Source organism: Falco biarmicus, chromosome 7 (genome assembly GCF_023638135.1).
Source record: "Falco biarmicus isolate bFalBia1 chromosome 7, bFalBia1.pri, whole genome shotgun sequence".
NCBI lineage: Eukaryota > Metazoa > Chordata > Aves > Falconiformes > Falconidae > Falco > Falco biarmicus.
Window position 1 is genome coordinate 22,917,082 of NC_079294.1, and position 23,902 is coordinate 22,940,983.

Here is a 23,902-nt window from a genome sequence, read left to right on the forward strand (position 1 = left end):
TCTTATATTGCCTAATTGGCTTAATTTCTGACATCTTCTTTAGGACTTATTTGCCATTTAATCTGCTGGGGGTGGGGCAGTTCACCACACTGAAGGATCTGTACCCACATCAGAAAACATCTTAAAAACACCTCAGTTGCTGTTTTTGCAAGCAGCTGTCAAAACGGGCCATCTATAGCCTCTACTGGTAGTGGAGAAATTGATGGAAAGGCAGAGGAAAGGCAACAGAGCTTCATAAAAATGACAGCAGGCCTATTAGAGAAGAGGACACACAGTTTCCTAAAAAGATGGAATCTCGCCTGACGCAGTATTTCCTCTTTCTGTTTCCACCCTATACAACCATACTACTGATCTAATGTGTATAAAAGGGAGGGTTTGTGCCTGCACTATGAAATGCAGCAAAGGGAAGCACAGTTTCCAGTTACTCCAGTTATTGGATTAGAAATGGCATAGGTAGGGTCAGGACTCCTTAAGGCAATGTCACTAAAATCTATATGAAAAACTCTCATATAATTTAGACTCCACTTCGGAATCTAAATTAACTTAATGCAATTCTATTAATCTCATGGAGAAATTTATTAAAATACAAATACATTTAGGAAGATCCCCTATTATCACCAAATGATAGGAAACGCTCTCAAAATGAGTCCTACACAAAAGCAGTATTTTATTTCCTGCCTACCTTCACTCTAGCAAGCAACAGGACCAGTTTCTGTAGTCCAATGAATGGAGAAGAGAAAGTAAAAGAGAAAAAGGAAAAGAATTCTTGGTTAATATCATGCCTCATTAAGAAATAAAAAAAATCCGGGGACAAAAGTCATAATTTACAAAACAGAGAAGTGAAACAAAATCAACAGAGGAAGTTTTATTTTAAGCTTCAAAGAGAGTATTATGAACAATGGAGAGCTTAGAAAAGTATATGTACAAGTATGTTATTCAACCATGTATTTTAAAAAGAAGATTATTTGCACTAAAAAAGACCTTGTGGAATTGGTTTGATAAAGTAATATTTACAGAGGAATATACAGTAGGGACGTTGGAAGCAGAATTTTTATTTGGAAGGAATATTACACAAACTGAACACAGACCCTACAGTTTTCAACTCTTCATTACATTTGTGCGTCTTATCTTGGTGAAATAAAATTTGATTATTTTTTTTCCTCTAGAGGCAGTCCACCACTGCAAGTTCAGAAACCAAAAAAAATGAACAAAACAAAACCATCCTGCTAAAGAGCCCAATTAGAACTTAAATTTTGTCATTTAACTTACTGGGAGAAGGACTCAGGTCTACGAGGCATCTTACATGGTCATTTTTGGCCCTATGTGTTAATCTGGGAAGGAGCAGGAGAAGGCAAAAGGAGAAGAGGACAAAATCTGCTGCTACTGACACATCAAAACCTCTCAGTGAAGTGAGCTTAAGTTTTAGGTGTACAAGAAACATGATGCAGGATCAGGGTCTCTGGCAGCTTCACCTAGTCAGGATGTATTTTTGTAGACATCGCTTTTTTCACTCCAAAACTCAACATAAGCTACATTAACAAAACCACTTCTTCTATCTGTACCCTGGGTCTATATCAGCAGGTACATCTGGCACCCCTGTTACAGAGGAGAAGCTAATCTCAGAGCCAAGTCCAATACCCTTCTCCTAGAACACAAGGCTATCCTGCATCCTTGCTAGACTGCATCACACATGACAGCGAACAGTCCTGCAGTATCTGCTGTGAGCAGATCTGGCAGCTGACAAAATCCTCCAGTCCTTGTAAGAAGCAGGACACCTTATTTCACTGAGAAGATGACTGACAACATAGAACTTGGGATGTGAATGTCCCTCACCACTGCCTCACAGGACAATTTAGGATTGTAGCTGTGGGAATTCACATTCTTCTCTTGCTGAGTAACCCCTGTTGCTTACTGCTGACATGCAGGTGCACCTGTACGCTTTTCAAAGTCCACTACCGCTTAAGAAAGGGCTGAAGTGCCCAAGCTTTCTACACATGGCATCATCCTTGACTCCAACAGGAAGCTCCATGCCAAGACCACTTGAACATTTAGATATTTTCCTTACAACCAACTCACAATCAGCTGTGAAATTACCAAAGCAAAAAAATAAAGCCAAAATCAACAGAGTTGTCTTCCTTTTCTAAACCCCTCTTTCAGCAGAAGTATTTCACAGAGTTGCTCAAGAGCAAACCTCTTTTACTGTGCAGAAGAGACACATCAATCCTACTGGAAGAAGACAGTCCTTTGAATTGGACACAAAATCTGGTAACAAAAAAATCCAGCCACTGAGCTTGGTCTTTGCCATTTCAACAGGTTTTGTTCAGATTTGTGCCTAACACAGTACAGCAAATTAAGCTTCAAGCATCTAACAGGATAATATTATTAAGGAGAAAGTAAACCAGAACAATCTTCACTTACCACATCCAATTTGCAAAAAACAAAGATACCCAGCACATGTATGAATGGCTTCTTTAAAGTAAGAGAGAGAGCAGAGTTGATCTTTATTTTCATTATTTAAAAAGTTTTTTCCTTAAAGTAAATATTCAGTCTTTATTTTACATTAAGTGCTTTTAAAATTTCATGTCTTCACAAAATTGCATTTAAAATTTGAAGTAAAATGTATTTCAAACAAAAATACTGTGCAACTTCAGCACTTCTTTTCTCTCTTAAATATCGAAATAAATAAAATAGTTATGTCTTTTCAGTTTGTTTGTTTTTCAGTCAGTTCTACTGTAGATCAATTCCAGTTTGACCTGGGTTTATACACAAGCTTAAAAGAAAGTGAAATCAAGACTTTAAAAAACTTCTTTGTATTGCACCAGCTTAGGGCATCCCCAAAACTTCTCTCAACAGTTGGCAGCCAACTTCCCACAGTCCAGGCTCGTGTGCCAGATGAAACAGGGGTATGGAAGGGTCAGGGCAAGGAGAGGAGAAATATCAAAGCATCCTGGCTTCTCTCGGCCTTCTTCTGAAATGTCTTGCTTGAAGGATGCTGGAGTCCATGAGGGCAGGGATGACTGCAGAGGGAAAGGCAATACAAAGTAAAACTAAACAAACTCAGACAACAAAAGCAAATGTTCAGAAAAAACAGAAGCACAAACCAACCTTCCAACATTGCTTGCATTCTAGTTCTTTGAAAATATAGCTCGACAAACTCAGCTTCAACTGATCATGGGAGCCGTAAGTGAATACAAAGCAAACAAATAGGATATGGAGGAGCATACCCAAAAGAAAGACACCAAACACTGTCAATCTTACTGTGAACATCATTAAATAACCTTCATCATTCAGTTTAAATGGCTGTGTCTTCACTAGAGGTTAAGAACTTTCCTTATGAAATCCTGCTCTGATTACCTTGCTATATTACTAATTATTTGTACAGAGCCACAAGTGTACGCAGAGTTGCACAAAAGACACTTTTAGAAGTCTGAACGATACACATAGGGTGGCAGCAATGTGATAACTTCTGGAAATAAGTGAAAGACTGCATTTTGCATTGTATTTAATCCATTAATTGACTAAGTTACATACTTCTAAGGTCCTGAACAGTATTGGAGAGCCAATAAAAAAATCTCTTTATTTCCACAAAATGCAAGTGCCTCCCTCCATGTCTTCCCCACAAATCTCGTATCAGTTCTGGACAACACGAATGTCCAAAATCTTAGGAGATGCCAGTGACCAAAAGAATAACTCAAAGACAGGAACTGGTGCCTACCCCTCAACAGGGCTATCAGACCTTGAAATCGCAACAGCTGGGGTTTTTTTTCCTAAATGTTATTACAACTTGTCTTCTCTGAAATTGGCATCTTAATACTCATGGAAATACAGTCTGAGACATGAAAATAGTTCCAACCCAATTTCAGTTTTCTATAGTATTTATACAGGTTGGGGTTTTTTCAACCCTGGTAGATATCTGGCAAAGAGAACAAAGGTTGGTAGGGTTTATTATAATGGCTCAGCCAGCAAGAATTCACCCTGGCTACATTCCTGCACTGTGAGGGTTTGTCAAAACTACCCTATGCCAGCATGAACACATGCATGTGCCTCATACTTTACATATACTTATAGCTACAAATATTATATAAATAAGAAAAAATAATGGAGAATAAGAAATGGGTGTTTATTGGAAACAGCTACATATGTTGCAGCACAAAACATACTGGTCGGATTTTGCAGTTTTTATAGTAAGATGACTCCCACTGGGGTCAATACAATGTTTGCTTGAGGAATTGATTCAGTTAAACTGCTTGCCATGGGGAAGAGGCAAATTGCATGAGGAGCCAGGCTTTGAAAACTCTGTGGTTTAATGGTATTTGAAATACACTTTCAGGGCCCATCTCAAAATATCATTGCAAGAATTAAGTAAAGAAAGGCAAAGCAGGCAGGAGAGAACACAGTGGTGCCCTGGCACAGCCTGGACCCAGCAGCTCTCTGGGCACAGTTCTCATTCGCTCCATGCATAAGCGGGCAGCAAACTGAGTCTGTCTTCAATCAAGGGCCTACGCTGAGGTCTGTAAAATGGCAAACTGGAACTCAAAATGAATAACTAATGTAAAAGCTCAAAGGCAAAACAATGCGGGGAGGGGATTCTAATAACATACTCTGCTGAAACAAATAGCCATCTCAGAGCTTGTCTACACCATACTAGCAAGCATATTAACAGTGAGGTTTCATTGATTAAAAGCAACAGCTAAGAAAGCCCAGTGCTAATCCTTCTCAAGCCAGTGGCAAAGTTCTCTCTGGCCCTTGTTTCAGTAGCCTAGGCTAATCATTTATGACCTTACCACGTATGTACAATGTTATTCCAAGCATCATCACAAATACCAGAAATAAATACCCAAACCACAAAACTGGGGGGCACTCAGGTAGGGGGAAGAGATGCAGAGTGAAGCAAAACAGATCTCAGTTCCATCTCTCTTCTGCCACATGCCTCACAGCCTCCTTTTACTTTTTAACTGTTATGCCATAATCCAGTATTTTCATAAAATTTTCTCAATGTATATTATCACGCTTAAAATTTTATACTGTCTTCATGCAAGAGCTGATTCTGTCCCTGCTAAAATGTCAACTAATTAAGTGCCACCAAAGGGAATATGCTACGGATCAATGCACACTCTACATAGCCTTTCTTCTCCCTAATCAGCTGCTCAAGCAGCACGTCACTTCCTTATTTCTCCTGCTCTGATCTGTGAATCAGAGCTTGCAGAAGATGGCTCAGGAAATTATGTCTTTTCTAAGATCCTTTAGTATGGAGCAGTAGAAAGGTGCCTGAGGAGACAGCTCCCTTGATTAAACATGGAAAAGTCTGAATTTAGAGCCTGAAAGGAAACATCCCTTTATTCACACTTCACATTGGAGCTGTCTTATTTTGGTACATGGCTTGTGTAGGAGCATATGTTTCAGGAGAATCTTTGGACAGCCTTGTGCTAACCTTCCTCAAATAAGAAGGGCGTCTTTGGAGGAGGACTGGAAGAACCAGGCTTGTGATTACTTGAAGGACTGCGCCTTCAAAGATCTTATGAAGCTCAGAACAGCAGTTCTTATTGAACTGCTGAAATCACTGGGGAATACAGAGCATCACATTCCTTTCTGATTTCAAAGATGACTCTATTTTTTAGGTACAACCCGGAATTCACATTGAAAACTCTCTTTATGCCTTCCTAGTTTGGTTTGGGACTTACATGTCTTTGAAGATACAATTGACACTGTGCAGTTCCCTCATTTCTGACCTGGCTATGCCAGCGTCAGGCTTCTCTCTTCTTTTTTTAATTAATAAAAATAAAATTAAATTTAATTAATATTTTTTTAAAATCATGAAAATGAAATTTCCTCCTATATATTTTCTGCTCATGAACATTGCCATCTTCCCCTCGTCCATCTGAGAGGTTCTCAAGTAGCAGAGCCCCTCAGCTTTCTTCTTACGAGCTACCAACCTTCTTTCCCTGTTCCTAGCCTTCACTCAGGCAGTACCTGGCCCTGAGAATATTTAATTTTCATATCAACACTCCATTCAATATTCACTGTTCACACTACTGTCCAATCTAGCTTAAACAAGTACTCTTTCAGCTTCCATCTCTACCTCTTAATTTCCTTGCTATGATCGATGCCTTCCTATGGTCAGTACCACACTGCTCAGCCTGCTGAACTAAACTCATATTGGTTATCTCAGCCTAGTGAGACATCCAGGGACTACTCTGCTCTCCATAATGATGAATTTATTTCACCTTCCTTCCTCTCTCAGGACTAGATTGAACCAGTGACCACCCATATTCACATTAATGGTATAAATAACGGTGATGGATATTTTTCTATGCTATCTGTAATAAATGTCAGCTGGCAATTTTTATGCACTCTGTGAACTGTTGTGGCTTCCTTCCGAGGGTACTGCACTAGTCGGTTGTCACAAAGATGGGTGGTTAGGTTGTGAAAGGATTAAGACTGTATGCACTGTTATAGTAACTGCATTTGTGAAACTAAATCAAGACTTAATGAATTATAGGCATCTGATTATTGTTTGTATTCCAAAAGAGCCCAGAATGTGTTAGGCATGGTTCACAAAAGATGGTATGGACTCCACTTGGAAAAAATTATATTTAGAGTATGCCTATTCTGCAGCTCACGCAGTGAGTGGAGCTCTTCAGAAAGACGTACCAGGGTGGGTTTCAGCTTGCTAGCTCAGGTGCTGCAAGGACTATAGTCAGCACAGCAGCATGGAGCTCAGGATGGGTTGCAACAGTATGCAAGAAGCTGGGTAAATACAGCACTTAGTAAATGCTGAGCTGTGTGCTACCATCCCTGCACCGGTGGCCAGGTACAGCTGGCTGGTTCCAAGTGTATCAAGCCTACACATCTCAGGAAGTAAAAGGCAGACAAATGAAAACTGAGCTCTCTTCAAGTCCTTGATAATACAAGTCTTCATTATCCCTATGAGCCTTTCCCTGTCAAAGCATACTCTGATTCTATTTTGAGGAACAGTGGGTAAAATTTAAACTCTTTTCTTATCCTTATAATCTGTGTGGTGTGACTGCTACATGGATAGAAGAAGTAGATGCAAGATGGATACAAGAAATCATGTTGTTTGTTTAGTGTGGATTTGGCACATTTCTAGGTTCTTGCTCCCATTCTATTTTCCATTGTTCACAGGAGCATGTCACAGCATAGCAAGAGAAAGAAAAAAAAAATGTATTTAAAGGGAGAGAATATAATACTAATGCCACAAATGTAAGTGCAGGGATCGAAGGGCAGGAGTAGCAGAAGAAATCAATTTGAACTTAACTTTTTAAAATCTGCAACATTTCACTTTTGTGGTATTTCTTTCAGAACTGGGAACAACTCTATGTGTGGATCAGATTCTGCTCTCAGTTACATTAGCATAAATTTAGACAAAATCCCCTGGACTTTACTGATATTACTCTTTGCTTACAGTAGGGTCAGTATGGAACAAATGAGCCCACAATACCTCACACAAGGGCTGGTTCCACCCGTTCTTGGTTGGGAAGTGTCTTCCATCTTGATTTCTGTTGCTTTTTATCTTAATGTCTTCATTACCTGTATGTATGTATGTGTTGTGTACATACATTTCTGATGTATGTCTACCCCCACACACACACACACAGAAAAAATTATACAGATAGGCAAATTAGGTCCTAACTCTTTCAGGGATTTTGGAAAACCAGATGCCTGTATACCTGTGCCCCCGCCCTGGAAACCATCTGAACTTCGAGCTTTTAGTAAATAGAGAAGACTGGCAAAATATTGTAAATTTATCTTGTGTTATTTCAGAGAAAAAATGACTGGTTAAAGTACACTTCTCATTGACAGCGTTAGGTCAAAATATCATCGATTTGATACTTTATCAATTACAATACACCAGCAGGAACAGAACAGCAACTGAAAAGGATTATCAGTATGGGGAGACCTTAAACAAGGCTTTCTCCCAGCAGATGTGCATGGCTCTGGCATGCATTGTCCTACAGTATACACACAGAGAGGCATTTTGTAATGTTTTGTAACACCATTCTGAAGGCAGATTGTTAATGTAATCTAGACATCAGTTAGCATATATTCTGGATTTATGCCCATGTACCTAACAGCAGAATCTGGTCACTGATTATTCCATGTCTAAAGTGAACAATAAAAAATTTAGAGGCTGGATCCTTTATCTTTTTCAAAAAAGTTTATAGGGGAGAAAAGAACATTGAAAGAGCTCTCATAGATAGTATTGAGCACCCCAGCAAAAGAAACAGGAGAAATGGAATCCACTTGGATAGACTTAATTCATGTGTTAGAACAATATATACACAAAGTTTTCATTGCAAGGCTGAGGTTTTTGGTATCAAAACCACACACCTCCAGTTTAAAGATTAGGCACTTGTGCAGATAAATGTCTATTTTGCCTCCGATTTAAATGAGGTCATGATTTCACAGTTTGGCATTATACACATCACTAAAAATGTATCAACTTAATCTTGCCCCTGCTCCAGGGAGATTTTTGCCTGCATTAGGACAGCAAATCATAACCTACACACTGACTCCTTTTGAATCACTTCTCTCTGTACACGAGGTTGGATCCTGCTCCCACAGAACTTCCATTAGCTTCACCAGGGGTGTGAATGTGGCGCAAACTCATAACACAATTTAATCCATGGGATTTACTTCTATAACAAAGCTCAGCCAAGGGTGTGTTGAAAATCCAGGGCACAGGGATTTCACAATTGAGTGAAAGACATTTCAGCTCGGACATACCTTTCAAATCCTGCTGCATGTTTCCTCCTTTCTGGAAAAGTCGCTGGGAAGGGAGTCACTCTCTTCTCCATTGCCCTTGGAACTTTAATGAGTATTGCTTTGGTTTATTTCAAGAGAAGCTATTGAAAAGCAAACAAAGTGTCTCACAAGACACTACAGAGAGAAAAAACTGGGCGACACAGGAAAAAATGCTGTGAATTAAAATTTGAAAATGGAAAGAAAAGTATAGGTGAGGTATTTTTCCATATAATTTCTTCCATGATTCTGCTCCTCCATCTGTTTTGTCTTTGATGTCTATGACTTGCCATTCATATTCCAACCCTACGCTTGGCAATCGTTGTCCATGAAGTGAAAGGTGAAGGAAAAGAAAAAAAAAAAAAAAGTAGAACGGAGTGAAGAAGACATGAAGGGGTGCAGGGAGGAAGAGATCTACTGAGTGTAAAGATGTCCAAAGGAGGGATGGAAATGTGTTCCCCAAGGTCATGGTCTTCAATGGTGCTGCTTTTATTTTCAGGCTGTTAAAGACAAGCGTAGCAGGTGTACAAGAAGAGCCAAACTCCACATGCTACAGTAAGTGCAAAATCTCAAAACGCAGAAGCCATCACATCAAGGGTTTCCTTGTCCTCCAAGAGTCCGCCCACAGTGGTTCTCTAGAAACAGTTCTATTATCAAGTAGACATCCATTGCTTTTTTGTGGGTTTTTTCTATTTTTATTTAAAAAGTAGTTTTTCTAATAATATATAGAATATATAAATAATAATAATTAAAAAAAACTATTTGGGTTTGCTTTCTGCTCTCCAACCCATCTGTATTTTTTGTGGTTTGCTGATATATATATTAAAAGACAAGAAAATCAACTCTGCTCACTATTAAAAAAAATATTAAATCCATCTTTTATGTTTCCAGAAAGAAAGAGAGGGGGGTGGGGTGGGGTGGGAGAAAAACAAATTTAAATGAAAAAAATAACAGGAAAATCAAAACCTTCTGTCTCTTCAAAATAGTTGTCAAGAGCTTTAACTGCTTGTGCTTTCAGTGTACACCCCACAGGAAAAACAACAAAAATAACAACAAAAAAACCCAACCAAACCCCAAGGACCTAAAATTAAAAAAAAGAAAAAGGTAATAATAATCCTAGTAGTAAAAAGGACAGCAAATTGCTCAGAGTTTGTGTGTCTTTTTAGTTATTTTAGCAGCCACCCTTTTTGTCTGCAGAGGGAGAGCTGCCACCACAGCCACCTCCTCGGCTCGAGAGAGGCTCTTCTGCATCGTCCTCGTCAAAGCCATGAAAGGTCGAGGTGTCGCTTTCTGACGTGGAACCGAACAAGTCCTCCGTAGTGCATGCTGGCGCTGCTTCGTCCCTCCTGCCTTCTCTTCCCAAATGAGCTGACATGTATGATGAATATATCAGCACATGGGTTAAGCAACAGGCATCATCATCATAATTTTTTAATCATCATTATTATTAAACTATTCAGACTATTGAGCTCATAGGTGTGTGTTTGTATGTGCCCGCACATCTCAACAACATAGCTCAGTAGAACTGTAGTAAGAAAAATAAAAAAGGATCAGTTTCTCTTTCAAAGAAAAAATATCTACAAACACCACAAGTGCCCATAGCTATGGCAGCGAAAGGGTTAATAATGTTTTCCTCTCTTCAAGACATTAAAATATTTCCTCATGATTACTTAGATCAATTGTAAAAGATTTTTAGATCGTATGAGTAATTAGACACCATTAGCTCTAAGCACAATGACTGTCCTTCAGACTGGCATCAACTGCCACAAATTTACTGCTATAGAAATGCAACCCATAGCTCATCAACCTCAGGACTAATTTTTATCCCTGTTCTTCACCTGATCCTAAACATCTTCCTCTGTAGACAAAATGAAATACATTTTGAAGACTAAGTGAAAGTAACTTAAACAAACGCTTTTATTCCAATTTCACAGTATCTCCTTCAAAAGTAAAAAAACCCAAACCAAATATATACAGTTCAACGACTAAAACAACTAAGATGAGAAGTGAATTGTCTTGTGATCTGTCTTGGGGAACACTGAAAAGTTCAAATGTGTGTGAGTCAATCCAACTTTCAATATGGAACAGGAAATCCTCCACACAGGACATCAATAGCAGCAACAACAAAAAGACAACTCTTAAGTCAAATACTGAAATCTGTGAAACTGAGGTTTATTTTTTCCCTCAATCAAACATGTTATGTGATCAATAATATAGTCTTTGAATTCCCTCTTCAGGAAAGGTAGAGAAAAAGATGTCTTTTGTGCCCCAGCAAAATGAAAAGTGTGAGATTTAGGGAATGGCTATTTTATTACTCAGGAACAGTAGCATGATATTAAGTAACCATTTGGTCCCCGCTCCAGGCTACAGGAATCAGCCATATAACAAGTACACTGCATTGCTTGAGACACGAAGAATTAAATCCTGTTCACAAAAATAAAATGGATATAACAAAATAATTGGCAGACGAACCACCTTGTAGAGATGTGATTTTACTGACTTTGTGAACGGAAGAAACAATATGATTTCCATGTCCTCTCTTTCAGTATAATGAGAATGTTCTCCATTATCAAGAAAGAGAAAGATGGCAGCCACCAAAGAGGTTTCATTGTTTTAGTTTAGAGATTAGTGTGTGGTTGTACCTTAATCACTTTCATCACACATCAGTCACAGCATTGCAGACCCCTATAATTGGCCCAGGTGGGTCAGAATTCGTACAAGGATAGCATTTAATGGAATTGATTTTGTACAATTTAGGTTACATGCCGATCTACTTGTTCTATTACACTAAGGAATCAAGGGAATTAATGTATTTGTGTTGCATTCTGATATAATCACCATAGCAATGTTTAAACAGCAAAAAAAAATATGGATCCATCTCACTGTGCCGTATCAGGACAATACTGAAATGAGTTATATTGAACTATAACAATCAAGGGGAAGGGCAATGATCTTCCAAGATGGCACCACAGACCCCATGAGCTTCCCCCTTCAGTTATTAAGAAGCAAACACGTATACACTGAAAGGTCCATGCCCCTGACGGCACAGCATTCATAAGGACACGCCTGAAGAAAACTAAAGGGGTTGCCAGTGGTCCTCTGGTGACCAGTCAGTATCACTTCAGAATATCTTCAGAGGTCACAACAACTGCAGAAGGCAATTTGCTAGTGAGAGACTAGTCCTGCTCCCACTGAATGTGGTAAGAGGCTTACTACGAATTTCAGCAGGAGCATAAAAAGGCCATTCCCTTGGCACAAGAACGCTCCACATCACATTTCAGCCATCATGCAACAGACATCTTTCAGTGACTACAGTACAGAAGAAGCAGCAGCAATACTGAATTTCAAGATCTCTTTGGTTTTCAGATTTCCATATGATGGTCTTATCACCACTAGTATCACCACTGTCCAGAAATATCACAACTGGAAACTTGGACCAAAGCTAGAATATGCAGTTGTTAAAGGTATCCCATTCCCTCTACCACCACCACCATCTCCCACGCAAGCTATAAATATTTGCTCAGCTGGGATAAAATTTCCAAAAAAAAGAGAAGGGGAGAAAAAAAAAAAAAGAAATAAAGAAAGGAAGAAAGAAAACAACAGTCCAGAAATAAAGACAACTCAGAATGGGAAAGACACAATTGCCTACATTTAAAAAGAGAGAAGGGAAGAAAACTGAGAAATAAAAACCTCTTTAAACAAAATTAATGATAGTCATCTTGTAAGAGGATAATTCTTGACAGCTACCCCCATCCCTACCCTGTAATTTCCTCCCTCTTTCTTTTTTGGATGAAGAAATGCATGAAATGTGTAATCAATGGAAATGCTTGTCATGCAACTTTCATAAATCTTGTAAGTAATTTATAGTTGTAATTGCAGCATTTGAAGACAGAGACCATTCTTTAATATTGTCACAGGATTCTCTCCTTCCATTTGAAGAACAACTAGTATATGTACCAATGTTCACAGAAGCCACTAAATACATTAAAACTTTATTATTTCGTAAGACCCCATTAATTTTAAAATGTGCATCCAACAATGGGTTTTATGACAGAAAATTTCCCCGTCATCCTTTCCCATAAACACAGACAAGAGGTAAGACTTCATCTTCTATCCCCCCCCCAAAGGCGCTGCCTTTCTTCAAAATCTTCCGAAAGAGCAAAAAACAAATCACACAAATGCCTTTGTACAAGAAAGATGCAAAAAGGAGTCACCTACCAGAGCGCCCACAGTCTGAGCATGATACAAGTTCCTCAGGCCGACCACTTTTTTTGTTCATATTGGAGCCTCCAAGGCAGAAGTCACAGTAGTTATTGGGAATGATGACCCCGTCTGGTCCTTTCTGGGCTGCAGTTGGGTTAGAAGTCAGATTTACTCAAAAAGCACTCATTTTGGACACTTCCCCCTTCTCCCTGATACGATGTTAGCTCGTTGAGTTTTCAGGCCACAGCCTTCCCCAAAAAATTGTCAATCAGAACAAAAAGTGAACTGCATAAATCACCTTCATTTCAAGTACACCCTGTGTTGTATCTATTTTGCCTGAAATGCAATTCACCATTACCTTTATAATGCCAGCTGGGCTGGTCCCTCACAAGGACCTACTGCTGGATCGCCCTGTACAGTTCAGGGGCTTCGTAACATGCACGGGCGTAGAAACAACCCCTAATGCAGAACCAGCCCTACACTGTCAGTAAGTCAAGCCTGGTTTTTCAGACAGCAGTCATAATCATAAGCCCACAAAATACAAACTCAGAAAGGAAAAATACATCTCCCGAAACTCAAAAACCAACAGCAGGGAGATGGAGGGACAGGTACCCTAACTAGTTTTATTTCAAGTAACTTTTAGGGGGGTTACATCTCAAAGTGGCAGGCAGGCAAAGCCATTTGTGGGTGATTCACCCAAGGGTTAAGTTACCTGCAGCAGAGTGCACATCCCTTGGGAGAAGTGGGGAGGGCAGCAGGTCCAGCACTGCCCCAGCACCCAGCACAGCTGCAAAGAGTCAGCCCGGGATGGACATCCCAGCCGGCAGGGTTAAAAACTCGTTCAGCCAAGAAAAAAGGAGGGAAATTACATTCTTGTTTTCCAGCTAGGAATAGTTGGAAAGGAGCATACACACACTGGGTCTTAAGTAAAGGAGGAGGCAGTTCCCCTAGAAAGGAGAGAAGGGCAGAGTTCTTCTGCATTCCTCTTAGTTGAGCAAAACAGCAATGTGCTTTTTTTCTCCCTCTCAACTGCCATTTTCCTCCTCCGCTCTCCAGAGAGAGAAAACTTCTTGTTCCTGTACACTTTAACTAGGAACTGGGGAAGGGAGAGAGGAGTGGAGGGAATGGTTGGTCTTTGTTTGTTTTTCTCCTTTTTTATCTTAAAAATTCCAGTGGTATACCTGGCCTAAACCTACCCCATGAAGTTTTCTGCAAACTAGAAAATTAAGACCTTTAAACTGTTCCATCTATATTTAATTATCTTTTTAATGCATATTTTGTAACTTGCAGATTTTTAACAGATGTTTTGACAGCCTTTATTAATGGTCTTTTTGTCCACGTCCAAATTTCTCCCAAAGAACAATGACATTCTAAAGGGCTTCTGGTAGAAGTCCAAGACATACACTTGAAATTAAAATTTTCTCCGAGTTCAATCTGCTTTTCTGGTTTGCATGCATCTAGTTACTCATTTACTTCCAGCTGTTGATTAGCTGAGCTTTTTGGAGATTGGTAACTGAAAGATTTCTGGTAAGGTAAAATTAAGAAAAAAATTAAAACCCGTAAGGCTGCAAATACATCAGTATCTTCCTTCATGGCCGCTGAGTCCCTGACAGTATCTACTAAACAATAGACTTTGCTCTGAAATGGTCCTGGTTAGCAGATCCCCAGTTCTCTCAAAACCAGAGAGAAGGTCCCAGTGTTAGGTTAGCATTTTGCCTGTTTGCAGAGAAGCATTTAATACGTGCATGCAAGATATGCAAAAAAAGAGCAGGAACCAGGTGGAAGGCTAGCACACTCGCTCATTTTAAGAGCTGTAACAAAATGATCATAAAGTTGCTACTTGTACATATTTTGTGTATATAAAAAGCAGAACTCCCTAGCATTTATTTTTCCCACTACAGTCCCATTCTGAAAAAGTTAAGTAATTACTTCTTTATATTGTGCTGCACCTACAGACCATGTGTAATGCAAACTCAGCAAGCTCACCATTCAGTGGTTTTGGGGGGGTTTGTTCCTTATTACATTTGACATTATTTCACTTTTCATCTGATTTTCTTAAAGTGCCTTACAGATACTAAGATCCTAATATTAATCATCAGTGAGGTCAAAAAAGCCTCTTTTGCCATTGACTCTAACCAAAGTGTTGCGGGGCCCTAATTAAGTCTTGTGGTGAGGAGGCCACATTGCATTTCCACAGCTGAGAGACTTCGAAGTAGAGTGATGAACTGGCTTACTCATGAACACACAACAATTCTGTGGTGAGGCCACAAATAAAAATAAGCATTCAAGGTGCCAGCCAGCAGATTTAGGAAAGAGCTCTACTGCTACCACAACTCAGAATGGTATAATTGATTTAATACTCTGCATATACTGACTTAAATTTTTCCAGTGCAGCTCATGACCCTAAGATCCACTGACTGTCAAACTGGAAATGGGACAGAAGACCTTGTGAAAATGCATATACTGATCAATTAGTCTGTGGCATGTAGGACAGGTGGAGGGTATTTGCTGACTGCAATGAAGCTGAAGGGATTCTCCTAAACTACTGACAAGGGAATAAGCATGGGTCTTGATTACCTCATATTTCTTTTCAATTTTTAGTGTGAGTTCCTATGTACTCATTCATTGCTCATCACTCATAAATACAGACCTGGGTCAGTTGAGTGTGATAGAGATATCAGGCCTGAAAAGTTGTACACATATGAGAAGTTCCTGAAGTTACATCAACGATGTCTTGATGTATCTCTAGAGCCAAATAAGCCAGGTAAGGTTATTCTCTTCAATGATTTTTTGTTCTAACAGGTGCAAGAACTAGAATTGAACCTGACTAAAGCTTATTTTCTTGATCAGTACTGTACAGTGAATTAAGCCTCAGGCTAAATCACAGAAGGTTTGAGAATAAAGAGATTTCCAGATGATAGCAAGCAGAGTTCTTATTTTGAAAGGATTTTTTTTTCTACGTCCTTGGAGTTTTTAGTTCTACTTTACTGTAGTTCACAAATGATGAGGGAATTAAGAAAGAAAGCAAAGACAGCAAGATAGAACGTGCAATATTCATGAGAAGGGTATCATGCACTAGAAACCCAACCCTTATCCCACCCCTTAATCAATAAAATGACTTAGAAAAGTAAGTATGGGAATAGATTTGCAAGTGAAAGCAATTAAATTACTAGGGACTAATGTGTTGTTGCTTTTCATCTGAGACATAGTAATTAACTAGGTATCCACTTTTTGCACATGTTAATCACAAAGTAGAAGGTGCTAGCTTAAGCCAGACAACAGATCAGCTAATGAGAAGTAACTCACCAGCAGTGAGCTCAATCATTTGGATCAGGTGACTACAACCAAGGATTTTGTCCAAAAAAAGTTCACCCAGAATGAGAAACTGTTTAAAACAAAGCCTTGAAAACCATGGTCTTGCCCTAACTTACTCAAAACCCCTCTGATTTTCTTTTAGATTACAAACTGCAACAACAGATCAAAAGCTCTGAGGAGCTTTGAGGAATACTGCCTGAGCTAAGGTGTGCTCACAGGGGGTGTATTTAAATCAGTGCCTCTTGCCATTTCAACTCAGTGTTGCTTTCTAGTTTCATCAAAGGCCCTGTCTTCATCTACAACTGCCCCAAAATAAACAGAGTACACACATTTTAAAAATACTTTAAAAAATGGATTATGGAGAGACACATAAAGATCTGCACAGTTCAAGTGGTAGCTTCTCTGTAGCTGAAAGCTGATTCATGTGAAGACAGGATGCAGACTGAGAACAAAGTTAGTATTTCCAAATAACTTTGATATGCACTTACTCTGAAATATTTTCTTTCTTCTTAGCCTAATCAACTTAATTTCAAACTATAACAAGCTAAGCAGAGTAAGACCTACTTAAAATACAGTACCATCATTCACAGGAGTTGTCTTGCAAAATAAGTACTGTAAATTAAATACATTCTGTAGTATATCAGACAGTAAATTTGTTCTGTAGACAAAACCTAAAAAGCTAAACAAATTGACTGAGTTTATATATTTAAAATAACTTCTGTGCCTTCTTGATTTTGAAGGCAGGGGCTCTAAACAGAGTTCTATCTTCCCTTCTCCCCTCCCCAAGTAATTAAAAAAAGTGGAAGTTATCTTTCTCATGGTTTCAGTTTAATAATACAAGAAAGCCACCTCTAGAGAAATAACATCAAGAAATTAGGATTTTTCTTTTCTACATCATCACCTGGAGCCACATGACTCAATAAGAATCTGTTTTCTAGCTCTCATGGCTGCAGAGAGTAACTTGAATGGAAGGCAAGTTCAGAAGAAAAGTTAAATAGCTTTCCTTCAAAATGTGATCCTTAGAAACATACAGACAGAACCTCAAATAAATAGAACTTTTCTGATTTGTAAGTGAAGTTATTTTGGTGATTTGGATGACAACCTTTAAAAACTTGGGGCTGGAACCAGCGCTTAAAATAAAAACTGGATTCTCCGTTCCTTGGTACCAAATCACAGTCCCATGTATTTCTACATCCTGTAGGTTATACAGCACAATACTTAACCATGGTTTAAGCTATGCATCCAGATTTGGTAGCTTTTTATTCCTATTTTTTATTATATTCACACTACTGGAAAGGCAATGAAGAATAAGGAGTACAGTGTGTGCCTTGCTGTTGGGGTGGGGGGCTGTGCATCATTTATTTAAATGATTACAGTGAATTGGCTACAGTCAGACATGTATGTGCTTCCAAAGGGATTTTTCCTAGTACATTTTGTCCAGCTCTTACCTGTTTCTTCTGGGCTTGTTCCAAAACCAATAAAGATCACTGGAGGTTTTCAATCCAATTCAAAAGGCTTTGAATCAGTCCATTTACTCTGTTTGCAACAAAAATTTGCAGAGCACAATAGAGACTACAGGAACCTGTGTAGACCTGAATCGAGCCAATACAATTTGCAACGGAGGGAAAGGGGTGGGTTTGGTGGTTTTTTTTTTTTGTTGGTTTGTTGTTTTTTTTTTTTAAATCTACAAGACCCTTTGTCTGAGACTGAGGCCTGGTTTTCCTTTCCAGCTCCTCCCTTTTTCTCACTGTCAAAAGTGCAAGCCAAACATTTGGCTGCCTGCACAGAACACCACCAGCCAAGAGCCTGAGCCTGCAGTCCTCAAGCCCTGTGGGGGACTCGATGACATATAGTCCCAACCTATAGCCTAAATGCCCCCATGTGCCTTCACTCACCCCACCCCCCCCCCCGCCCTGCTGCCGCCAGCACTCATCCCTGGCAAGACTGGCCCATCTCCATGGCAACTGGAGTGCCCGGCCAGGCCTGCCTCTGGCCTTGCCACCTGTTCCTGCTCCATCTCTCAAGTGTAAGGAATTGCAGCACAGCCCCTTCATTTGCTGCTCGAAATGCATCAGTGGGGAATAGGCAGGCTCGTGCAAGAAACTGCAACATGATAATTAAATAAAAAAATGGCTTTAAGGAGAAGGGAAAAGAAAAGTGGCACTTGGACTGTGGCTTTTCTTGAAGGAAGAAAAGGGAGATGCCCAGCTGGGCACGCACCAGTTCCACCCCGGCCATTCCTGGGGTGTAATGAGCAAAGGTGGGGGTCAGACAAGTGGGCTGTGGAGGTGCTTCTGTGCTCAGGGCTAGACCCTGCTCTGGAAAGGAACAATGAAAGAATATATATATATATAAAACTCCTGGTATGGTGAGGAACAGGCCAAGTACAGCTGAAACACATTCAAGGCTCTTGCTCTCTCACATGTACTCAGCCAGGTAGAGATGTGTACAGTAATTTATGTGGCCTTCTCGCCAGCAAATTAAGTGCAGGGTTTTTTTTTTATTTGAGTTTTCCAGGAAAAAATGTAAATCAAACTGAATGAGAGGAAATGGCCAGTCTCTCTGGCACATTTACTCTGTCATTAACACCAGAGATAAGCATGTTGGCTAACTCCAAACTGGGAAGTGTTGGGGCACTTGATACAGAGACCCTCCAGCAGGCTGTAAGTGCAGCTTGGGTTCTGTGTCATTGTGGCACAGTACTCAACTGAATAAGCTCTGAACTTGGGTGTAGCACTGGGAAACGGCTGCTGCTCTGTTCCCAGAGTCAAGCTAATCAGCCTGCACAGCCCAATGGGCCTCCGCTAGCTCAGGCTCCCCACGCTGCACTCCCCCGCACAGCAGGGGCATGCCCTTTGCCAGCAGGCAGAGAAGCAGGCTATGCTGCTGAGAAAGGTGCTGCAAACCACCCACCCAAAGTATTGCCAGTTCTCCCTAGCAACTGGATTTTATCTCCTTTTTGAGTTAGCTGGTGCTGTGGAGATAGCAGAAGCTGCTTTCTTTGCACAGTTTTTAGCAGCTGTGACAGGTTTGCCTTTCCTACAGCCCCTGCTCATGGAGAGGCATGGCCAAGGAGCACTCAAAGCTACAAGAAGTGCTACGAGAAGGAGGTACACCTGTAGGAGTCAGCGGAAGCCTCTGAAGGTGGGGAAAGGAAGAGCATCTGATCATGTCTTTTACAGAGACCAGTATGGCCTGTAAGTTGAACAGCTAACGAATGAGCTGGGAGGTGGGTAGCAGAAGGTACAGCTAGGAAAATTACAGCATCAGTTGATCAGATCTTGTTGATTTGAGGAGTCAGCGTTCCTGCACCATAAGGCAGCACTTCATAGAAATGTCTGTGCACTGATCTTACGGTCTTCTGAAGGAACACCTGAAGCATGGGCCAAAATCCCACTGCTCACAGTAAATCACTGTAACTGTCCAGTGCCTCGTGACAATAAACAGTAGGAGATACAGACTAGGAAAGAAGACAAAAGAGTCTGACATTAGAATACAGATTTCCTGATTTTGAGGGGTACCTCTCCCGAGACTTGGTCTCTGGCCACTGAAACGCATCATTCCCATCAGCTCAGGGAACTCAAGGAGGGATTATAGTGCCCGATATACAGCCCCATCCAGCAGCATCCCTCAGCATTCAGGTAAGAATGGCCAACGTCATGAAATGGATCCCTGCAACATGTTGTAGGCTTTGGATCTGGAAATTACTCCTCTTTGGATCTGGAGGAATGTGAGAAGGCAGAGCACCTAAGTTCAAATTCAGTCAAAACTTTTGGGTTTTACTTGGTTCAAATTCTACATGGAGGAGAGAAAAAGCAAGCAGATAGCAAAAAATGAGAAACAATGATAAATACATAAACGATACCATTCTGTCTCAAGAGATGGCATGTTATTGAAGCAACTCGTGTTTTTTGAAAACTTATTAGTCAAATTGGAAACATTTTTCCATAAACTACTGAGAGGCACTAGGTCCTTCTCTTCAATGACTTGCACATTGACAACAACATTTCAGGTCCTGGCCAGGCAGTATATAAAAAAAAACCCCAAACTACCAAAAAACCCCACCCACAACTCCAAACAAATGAACAAAAAGTCCCCTATGGGTCCCTGTACATAGGAGACAAATCTGGGATTTTCCACTATTCCAAAACTCTAAACAATTGATCCATTTTTTTCCTTAGCATCCTAAAACACAGGCACAAAAGTCTGAGAAATGTACAGCTGCAAAGAGGGTTTGAGTGGAAATCATTATGCAGTTCCAAACTCTGCAATCACTACTGTTTCTTTTGGTATTCTGACTCTTTTTCCTTATGAAAACAAGTTCTAGAAAAGGAAAAAACCAAACAGATTAATGAGAAGTCAACTCAAGGTAATGTATATATTTTCACTGAAAAGGCACCTGCTGCAGGTTATCTTGTCGCAAGGTGGGCATTGATGCATCCTTGCATTCGGAAGTAGCTCCCACCACAGCCCCAGCAAGGATCAGCACTGAGGCAGGGAAGAAGTAGGCCTGATGTAGCTTTTGAAATTGATGCTGCTTGTGGAGAGAAACAAACAGCTCGTCTCCAACTGAGGGGCTGACTCTTGTCATTTATTCATGGCCAGCCCCCTGCCTGGATGGAAATAAAAATGTTTCAAAGATGACTGTGTGGGGGAGCTGGAGGACAGCTTGGAGGCACACTGAGGTTAGCACATTAATTTTTTATCTCTGGAGACCGGGTATCCAATTATGCTTAGAGTACACAAATAACTTTGGTTGGTCTTTCCACTAGAGATTTATCCATATAATAAAATCTGCAATGGAACTGGGCACAATAGGCTGATGCCATGAAATAACATACACGGGTGGTTTTGCAGGTCAGATGCCCAAGCTAGCAGAGTGGCGGGAGGGCACAGGACTACGTTCTCGTTAACTACATGTATTGTAGGATGGCCTGACCTGCACAGGGCAGTTAGGCCAGTGACAGCCCGCATAATGTGCTTTATTTAGGGTTGTCATTGGCCAAAGTGCTTGTGGGCATAAGATCTGTTCAGTTGCTGTTTATTGCACAGCTGCCTGTAACCAACGTTCCACATAGCAAAATGCCACTGAAAACTCTTCTCCTTTAAAGGAGAGGAAGTTTTTCTCCATGTAGGCACACTGTCCTATTCTCCCAGGAATTAAGGAAGGGCATTTATACTAGTACACTCATTCACACACACACATCTATTCAATAGATAGAAGTCTAATGTAATTCCTCTATCAGAAGTGCCTCAAAATCTGTGAGCACCAGCTGCCCCCAGAGCTGGCCTGTACCCATGGAGTGAGATGGAATAAAACAGCAGGTGTTTTGTGGCAGGCTTGGATGCACCCTGAGCTCACAAATCTCATGCTCTCGGTGCCAACATGTGAAGGAAAAGCCAGAAGAAAAAAAAAGCTGAGAATGATGTGGATCATTTCTTTTTAGCAGTGGAGTTGGGGAAGGTGGGGAGGGGTGTGTGTGACTTTTTTAAGGGTTTGCTATAACTTCCTTTTCATAGACCCATACTCAGGTAAAAAACTCAGAGAGTAGGTCAAAAATAAATGTGTTTATAGACAGAGGCAAGACTAGGCAGTATGGAAGGTCTATTTCTCTGTGTCAAAGGGTTAGATAAGACATACAAACAAGGCAACTAAAGCTCATAGATTCATAGAATTGCTGAGGTTGGCAGGGGCCTCTGGAGATCATCTAGGCTAGCCCCCCTGCACAAGCACATTGCTCAGGATTGTGCCCAGTCAGCTTTTGAAAATCTCCACAGGTGGAGAGTCCATAATGCTCTGAGCAACCTGTTCCACTATTTAATCACCCTTATAGTAAAAAAAATAAAAAATAAAATTCTTATTTTTAAACAAAATATCTTGTATTTCAGTTTGTGTCCATTGCCTCTATTCCTGTCACTCAAACAAAGCACAGGCTAATATGTTTTAGGAAAGGCAAAGGCTGGAGAAGACTGTTGAACTATTTTCCATGTCACAAGGGGTAATCTATAGGCAAGGAAGAAGGACAGAAGGAGAGAGATATGTAAATAAACAAACCCTCTACAACAGTCAAGGACAGTGACATGTGCCAAGGAGGTGAGACTTGGGGCTTGGACCTGTCCCTGTTCTTTGATACATTCAGTGGTTCTCAGTTTCAGGTAGGTTCCTCCTGTCTACACCTCTTTTCCAGTCCCTAGATAATTTACTGAACTACCCAAATTGGTCAGTGCATGAGGAGGAGAGTAAAGATAAAGGGAACTGGGTATGTAGAAAGACAAGAGGCCATCTGGCACCAGCTAGGGCATCAATAGGTGAATCCTGCAGAAGCCCTCCTCCAGAAAGCTCATTCCTTGCCTCAGCACAGCTGCCGTTACCGCAGGTACTGCAAGGAGTGGAGGCTGCAGAGGAGACATGGGTACAAAAGAAGGAAGTTCATACTGCAGCCGCCTGCCTGAACTTTACTGACCCAGTGCTCACCTCCCACAGCACAGCAAATTCCAAATGGCTGGTTTGAATTTGCCTTGCCTTTTCTAAATCAGGCTGCTCATATCTCTCTGTCACAGTACTAAGCAAATAACCAGACCCTGCTCTATACCATATCTCTCGTCCTCCTGTTCAATAGGTTGCGGATTAGCTGTTTGGATTAACATCCCCTGCCCCGCCTTCCCTCCCTCTCTCCCTCCACCCCCCACCCCCCAAGCCCATGCAGAGAGGATTCTTGAAGCCTGAGCCCTGCACCACTGCAGACCTGTCAAATTTAATTCATAACACATGCCTAGCAGTTCTTAGGGGAGAGGAAGGATCTGATGCTCTGGCTCCCCACCATCCCCCTGTACAAAGGGACCATTTAATGACTGCACATTAGCAATGTGGACAATTAGCATTCACATGGAAGATAAATGGCAGCATATATTAAATATCACCAAGTGAAAGAGCAGAGATGCAAGATCTGAGCTCAAGGCTGTAAACAAACAAACAGGCAAAAAGCAACAAACAGCCACTGCGACAGCTAAGCCATTTGGGAGAGTTACCTTCCGGCATCTGGGATTTTCCCCAGGGATGATCTTCATATTCACATGGCTGTTGCCCATACCTCACTGGCTCCTGGGTGTTGTTAAGCAGATTCTTTCTGCTAAGGAATCTGGACCTCGGAGTGGTTTACCCCACTGGCTCTAAACTTCTGCCTGTTTGGGGATCTGTGCACCAACAGCTGCCCTTTGCCATATGCATCACACTCAGGAGCTCTGGGGAACACAAGCCCAAGCAGCTCCTGCTTTTACCCTTTCCCATAGTGTAGAACACACCTTTCTTTCCACAGGCTAAGGCCAGCTGCTCCTAACCTTACCACAGCTTTTCTAGCTCCTCTTCGTGCTAACTTCTATAATTTCCACATTCGTATAATCAGAAGCCGAAGGACTGAGACTGTCCTTGGCCTCTATGACAAGCTGAAGGGCAGGGGACACTACCCTTCTTTGGGCATGTGTGCAAGGCCAGTATCAATATTAATTCAATACAGATTTGCAATATGCCTGTCAGATAGACAACTATTACTGACTACACTGCAGGCACAGGAAGCAAAAAACCAACACAGATGATGTAAATGCTAAGTAAACAAAAGCTACTGGC

At 40.8% G+C, this 23,902-nt stretch overlaps 1 protein-coding gene across 6 annotated transcripts in view; it reads right to left on the minus strand.

Moving 5' to 3' along the window:
* DPF3 (double PHD fingers 3) overlaps positions 1-23,902 on the minus strand; it is a 189,791-nt gene that overhangs the window by 17,906 nt on the left and 147,983 nt on the right. For 3 of the 6 annotated variants that reach the window (XM_056345707.1, XM_056345706.1, XM_056345705.1), the window contains one exon: positions 12,979-13,107. In XM_056345707.1, coding sequence (XP_056201682.1) covers positions 12,979-13,107 — 129 coding nt within the window. The other 3 variants (XR_008822952.1, XR_008822951.1, XM_056345708.1) reach the window with 2 other exon arrangements.